The sequence below is a fragment of the Pollachius pollachius genome (assembly GCF_949987615.1).
Source record: "Pollachius pollachius genome assembly, chromosome: 17".
NCBI lineage: Eukaryota > Metazoa > Chordata > Actinopteri > Gadiformes > Gadidae > Pollachius > Pollachius pollachius.
The window spans coordinates 1506022-1512270 of record NC_136950.1 but is presented as its reverse complement, the minus strand read 5'-3'; the positions used below and the strand labels follow the sequence as shown (position 1 = coordinate 1512270).

Genomic DNA, 6249 nt, shown 5'->3' with positions numbered 1-6249 from the left:
TTATATATATATTTTTTTTTTTCCACCCAGACACACGGATCTGCTCGCATACACACATGCACATCCATTTATTTTTGTTGTCTTTTATTTATTAAACCTGTCCAGACCTTTTACACTCGTCCCATTAATTTACATTTGTGCTCTATTTTTTTTCCTTTGTGTATATAGGCTGTGCATTTGTATATCCGTTGAGTATTTTTTATTTGTACCTTTATTCCTGTTGGGGCCACTTGGACCAGATCAATGCTGTAAATAAGAAACTGTTCTTAATGTTTAATTTTAACTAGAAAAAAAAAAGTCCAAAAAAAAGTAAAAAAAGACAGCCCTGAAAAGACAGGCAAGCATTCTCTGAGCAGCACTTAATATGTACAGTCAGTACCTTGCCTCTCTTGAGGGCAGTTTTATGAGGTGTACACAATTGTGATCAGATGAGCCTAAAGGTGGGAGGGGTATGGACCATTGTGATCACCTCAAGAAAATTCCTCCATTTGTTTTGGGCCATCACATACAATGATGATGCATGTGATGATGGCGATGACATGCCGTGTCTCCTAAAAAAACAAAAACAATTCTATCTCCATAATTTCTGGGGGACAGGGCTTATATCACAGAAAGTACTGGAAAGCATTTAATTATGTATATATTTATATAAAATAAATCAATTTTTCATACAATGCCTTTCAGACGAAGAGAGACAGAGGGGAATCCTCCCCCGCTGCAAGGGAGTGGGGGTCTTTCCGGTTTGTTTATCACAGTACAGGGTTAGTGTCTAAGCAGCTCTCTGGATCGAGGGGCCACAGTGATGGGAGGGCTGGGAGAGCAGATGGGGTGGGGCTTTGTTTCTAGGTAGCTCCAGGCTTGCAGGGAATAGTGCTGGTCTGGGGGCAGCTCTCTGAACCGTCCACAGACTCAAGTCACTTCACCTTAGGGGGCGTGTAGTGAGTTCTGCATCTTTCATTGAAAACCTACATTGAAGAATCAGTGAGGAAACATTTAATTAAATGAATCAAAGTGAAGAGTTCCACTGAAATCATCAGGGAATTCAACAACAGCATACATTGACTGAGTGGCTATGGCCTATTCATTTTAAATGGATGGTTCAATATGTTTGAGAGACTGTTACCTTCAGACTTCTGTCATTGATTACCTCCTCAACATTCAACTCTGACTGCATTAGCTTCAACTGGAAGGAGAAAAGGGAAGATCAACAATGGAAAGAAACACCTTATGTGTAGGAATAAGATTATGCTGTGAGATTGTCATTCCGTCAAGGCCATTGTGCCCTCATAGATTTCAGAATGGGTGTTTAAGTGTGTTTGCATCAGCAGATGAACCCCAAACTTCAGTGGAGGACAGACTCCATTTGTTCAGACAGACAATATACTTTACGGTTCTGAGGAAAGACTATTTTAGAGACAGTGTTTGCTGCATCCCAAATTTCAATTCACTCAACATGAGCGGACATTAAAATAATCGAATGTGGAAGGTTGAGTTTACTTCTCGTCAGTTGCGTTGCAACCTTGGCTCTGTGGCGCCCTCTTGTTTTGGGATGAGGGATTACCTTGGTTTGCTCTTTTCTAAGCTGTTTAAGTACTGCAAGGTTGTCAGCATCTTTTGTCCTTTCTTCTCTCAAGTGTCCCAGTGCCTCAGAGGTCTGGGCTATACACGCCTTGATGGCTTTGTCTCTGCTCAGATGGGCCTCCATCATCTGCAGAACGCAATGAAAAGCAGCAAAACGTTTTCACAATAGTATTGGCAATCAACTAGACAGGCAGATAGAAATAAAGGTGCAAAAAACAGCTATTATTGTAGTGGTATCCATGCTGACCGTTTGGTAGAGTTTTTCACATGTCTGAGTTGCGTCCACTCTGCCAGAGAAGGAGACGGTGGGGACGCTCGTGTTCAGGGAATGGACGATGCGGTCGTCGATGGTCCGGATCACCTTCAGGGCCTCCTGACACACACACACACACACACACACACACACACACACACAGACGTTTTGTTGTGTATCATCATGGAACTTCCATTCCAAAATGCTCTACTCTTGCACCAAACACTGCAGGTATGTTGCATTGCTTGTCATCATCGAGGATGTGTTGTGTCATCAATGTATCATTACCGTCTCTGCTGGTCAATTTAAACTTCTTCGTTTGTGTCCATTTTACCACACTTAACCTTAGCCCCGAGACTCTCACTGCTGTTCTAAAACGGTGGAGGATTGCGGTCTGGACTCGGCAGGTGAGGGATTTTGCCTTGAACAAACTGTAGACATGCTTTATGTATGTCAATAAACGTTCAATCTCTCTGATTGTACTGCCTTGAGGCACACAGATTCCCGAGCTCGCCGCTTTCTTTTTCTTACAGAGGGGATCCAAAACAAGAGATAAGTCAAACACCACGACCGCTCAGTTACCGTCTTGAGAAGTGTTTTAAATTAAAATAAAAGTAGATCGGTGACAATGACTTCCATTTACAACACGGTGCATGGAGCCCCTATAATTCCACGTCTTAAACTTAATAGCCCAGAGAGAAATTGAAGAATGATAGTCCTGACCATAACGTTGGTGTTCATGGGTCCAGTTGAACACATGTATTTGGAGATCGGCAGATGTATTCATAGATAGTCTTCAATGATAATCCCTAAAACCATTACTTTTCTTCACATTTATAATGAAGTCCGGTTACACAACATTGGATATCCAGAATAAAGTCAACATATTTCATTCAGGAAAAGATACGACTGGGCCGTAAAGTCTGTATTTAGGTGCATATTTTCACGAGACTTTTCATCAGGCTTTGGTACTGATATATTGTTTATTACCTGAAACATTGAGAAGTCCTCACAGTTTAAAGGTTCACCGGGCGCCGCCATGGTGAATGCAGGGTCCTTCACGAGGTGTCTGAATGGTGCCTGAACCTAGTTTAGTCAATATAATTTCTGAATCTGAAATCCTATCCTATATTATAATTATTAGAGTCCTTTGTTTAAATGTTTATCATTTGGGGCTTATTACATATATGTACATGTACCATTATATGATCTACCGTACATGTATGAAGGCAAGTATCTCGTTCCGTTATCAAACACAAGTCTGACAAATGCATGAGATATGCATTATGATTATTATTCTCTTCCACATGTATAGCAGCTTGAAACAAAATACTTGGTTACAATTGATACAGCCTTATTCTCCATGCCTTGGATGAATTAAACGTATCTTTCTAACAAGGCACTGCGGACACCAGCCCGTATCCCAGAGGTCCTGCGTACTGCTCTTGGATATGTCATAACAAAACATATTAACTGGTTTGCAGTTCGACTGGTCCACTCCTTCACTGTCACCAGTCCACTGGTTTATTCCCAGTGCAACTTTAAGAGTCCTCTGCAGACATGAACATGATGAGAGGTCGGAGTCTCCTCAGCGTCGCAGGTTCGAGCCCCGTGTGTGTCCGTGTGTTGTTGAGGTCGTTCTACTATCACTGCTATTTAACAATTATTCGCCGACGTAACTTGGTAGGCCAATGTATTAATGGTAAATCATGGTGGTGATACTGGTACCAGTGTTGACACTGGTCCTGGTGATGACCTTTTGTTGGCCGCCGTCCTGTGATGGCTCATTCTACAAGTTGATCGGTTGATTTAAACAAGGATTAACGTTCTACTTGGATTGGTTAACTTGGCGTTCACTCGCAACACGCACTTTGTGATGTACCAAAATAATATATATAAACTGCCCGTCTTTCAAAAACACCAACCGAGAAGATGGGGCTAAAAAGATAAATTCCTAGTCATGGCTATTGTAGGTGGCACTCTTAGCGGGTTTGGGCATGGATAGTTACATTTTGCTCTACGTGACTCTCAATGATGGTTTCCGTGCAGGTCAGTGGCGCAGGCAGGTGGTGAATGCGAGCAGGAGAACGTTGTGTAGTAAACCCCAGGAGACCAAAGCGGAGCCTCCAGCTACAGCTCCTGCCAACAGTTGGGTTCTCACACACGTCACATGTACCCCCTGACAGCTTCTTATTCAGCCTTTTCTCATACGAAAATATATTAAAATGCACATCCTTATATTCGCGCATTTCCCTACAGTTGTTTATTCATACAGGCCATCCGTCTGTTATTATTATTTGATGCTTGCTATTGACATTGAAGCTGTGTAAACTTCCCTTGTTGTCCCTGAGGATCATGAACCGAGCAGCGGAAGTCTAAACATGAGAGTCAAACTGGTTGCCTGTCCTGGATTATATAATCCATATATACTAATATTCTGCCTATTCTTGGGACTTCTCCCTGGTATATTATTTGAAAGTTTAAGAGTTGTGGGATCCCCCTATGTGTCCCTGTGAAGTCCTATGAGAAAGGCATTGTAAAGATGACGGGCATTGATAAACCCACTGCCTTCTCCCGGTCTTTATGGTACTCTGTGTCCTGCAGCCCACCTGGGATTCAAACTGCCCGGGTACAGACCCTCAGACATGGATAAGAAGATTCTGATCTGGTCTGGGCGCTTCAAGAGCGCCGACCAGATCCCAGAGTTTGTGTCGTGAGTGTCCTTTCCTATTTACATCAGACCTACTCACGACTAGCATTCTATTGGTTTATAGGATTCAATCAAGTTACATCTACGCCAATCTACAATTCTAATTGGTTTAATGCAGTTCCAGTGTATGGTGCTTCTGGGCGACTGTATTTCAAACAAGGCCTCTTGTCTGCAGCTGTCGGTAATTCACTTTGCTCCTGAGCAGGGGGATCAGTAGACCTGATCTGTTTTGATGGATGATAATCAGAAGACCCCACACCCAGCTCATCCTGTATAACATGGGGCTCTAAATTTATTAGCCACTTGTCCAAGAACTCTGCACTTAGTTTGCCTTAAGTGGAAAAATACAACATTATCAGTTTGGCTAAGATTGCCTAATTTTCATGGTTGTTCTCAGCTTCAACTTTTAAGTCGTTTATTTGGATAAAGGCGTCTGCTATAAATGGCTAAATGAGATGTCAGTGAGGCAGGTGTTTCATTATTAATTTAACAGTGGTTCACTCTGTTGCTCCAGGTTTGAGATGATCGATGCCTCAAGGAACCGGATGAGAGTGAAGGCGTGCTACGGCATGATGGTGACCACAATAGTTGCCTGCTTGATAATGGTCATTTTAGGCAAACGGGTAAGAGTCTCAACGTGGTGTTGTTCCAATGGTTTCTGTGTTGGTTTGGTAATCTGCCTCCTCAGAGCAACCAATGTTTGAATGGTCTTCTTGTTCCTCTTCTTCCAAGTCCATGAGGAATGATGTACTACACTGTCGTATACATGTTGAACAGTTCTGAACTGATATCTGTACAATAACTACAATGGTGTCTGTATGACCGTATCCATTTGGCCTCTCACCTGGTTTCCCTGTGGCGGTGGGTAGGCAGCGGGCCGACATGAGTCTCTGACAGGCCAGAACATGGAGAAGAAGGCCAAGTGGAGACAGGAGTTCCAGCTGCAGCAGCAGGAGGCCGCTAGCGCCGCCGCCATGTCTGGAAAGGCCCAATGACCAGGCCATGTCCCACCTACTAAATGATCTCCTCTCCGGTTATTAAAGTCCAATATATATATATATATATATATATATATATATATATATATATATATATATATATATATATGCATTGGGCCGTTATCACAAAGGGCTGGGAAGAGCCCTTCGTGATAACAGCCAAATGCTAATAGCGCCTCGCACGCTAGCACTCCATAAAGGTGCCATGCCTCAATTGTAGAAAATATACCAAGATCCAAATAGCCCACAGTGCTACACAACCTTGATTTCATTGCACAACACAGGCAACAGATGTGTACACACTAACTGTCATTGCTCAGTGTCTTCCATGGATCAACTTTTTGGTTGCAGACTCCTGCCTCTGACCAAAATGTGTTCTTTGTTCCTGTTTCTGTAGTTCTCACTAATAAAACCCATGGCATTTTCTCCCCCTGCCTCATACAGCCAAACCGACTGTTGAATTGCTGTTGAAATGAATTTGTTTTCATCTGAAAACCCTTAGAAATGGATCAGAACTGATACTGTATAAAATACTGGGTCCTTTACTTTTGGCAAGTTCCTATTGTCTAATCCTTCTGTGTTGACAAAGGGTGGTCAGTGGAACTGGCCGTTGTAAAAAACTTATCCTGGAGTGATCACACCAATAAAAACTGTTTTTTAACCTGAATGCTGACCAACCATAGTGTTAATGACTGATTGTGGGTGTG

The 6249-nt window shown here is 42.6% G+C and overlaps 2 protein-coding genes across 2 annotated transcripts; one reads left to right on the top strand and one right to left on the bottom strand.

Annotated features, from left to right (window-relative positions):
• Positions 1–200: 200 nt before the first annotated feature.
• Positions 201–2885, bottom strand: mix23 (mitochondrial matrix import factor 23). The gene is made up of 5 exons (XM_079754502.1): positions 2825–2885; positions 1829–1954; positions 1562–1708; positions 1124–1183; positions 201–965 (listed from the first exon to the last, which is right to left on the bottom strand). Exons 1-5 carry the CDS (start codon positions 2873–2875, stop codon positions 915–917), a joined length of 435 nt encoding a protein of 144 aa, XP_079610628.1. The 5' UTR covers positions 2876–2885; the 3' UTR covers positions 201–914.
• Positions 2886–3269: 384 nt separating this feature from the next.
• fam162a (family with sequence similarity 162 member A) lies at positions 3270–6209 on the top strand. The gene is made up of 5 exons (XM_079754409.1): positions 3270–3434; positions 3884–3982; positions 4439–4547; positions 5059–5167; positions 5414–6209. The coding sequence occupies exons 1-5, from the start codon at positions 3395–3397 to the stop codon at positions 5537–5539; spliced, it is 483 nt and encodes a 160-aa protein (XP_079610535.1). The 5' UTR covers positions 3270–3394; the 3' UTR covers positions 5540–6209.
• The last annotated feature ends 40 nt before the right edge of the window (positions 6210–6249 follow it).

Coding starts and splice junctions, on each gene's coding strand:
- fam162a (XM_079754409.1), top strand. CDS start 3,395: ATGAACATGATGAGAGGTCGGAGTCTCCTCAGCGTCGCAG. Junction 3,435..3,883: donor GAGTCTCCTCAGCGTCGCAG/GTTCGAGCCCCG, acceptor GTTTCCGTGCAG/GTCAGTGGCGCAGGCAGGTG. Junction 4,548..5,058: donor CAGATCCCAGAGTTTGTGTC/GTGAGTGTCCTT, acceptor CTGTTGCTCCAG/GTTTGAGATGATCGATGCCT.
- mix23 (XM_079754502.1), bottom strand. CDS start 2,875: ATGGCGGCGCCCGGTGAACCTTTAAACTGTGAGGACTTCTCAATGTTT. Junction 1,184..1,561: donor TTAGAAAAGAGCAAACCAAG/GTAATCCCTCAT, acceptor TTCTCCTTCCAG/TTGAAGCTAATGCAGTCAGA. Junction 966..1,123: donor TCAATGACAGAAGTCTGAAG/GTAACAGTCTCT, acceptor TCTTCAATGTAG/GTTTTCAATGAAAGATGCAG.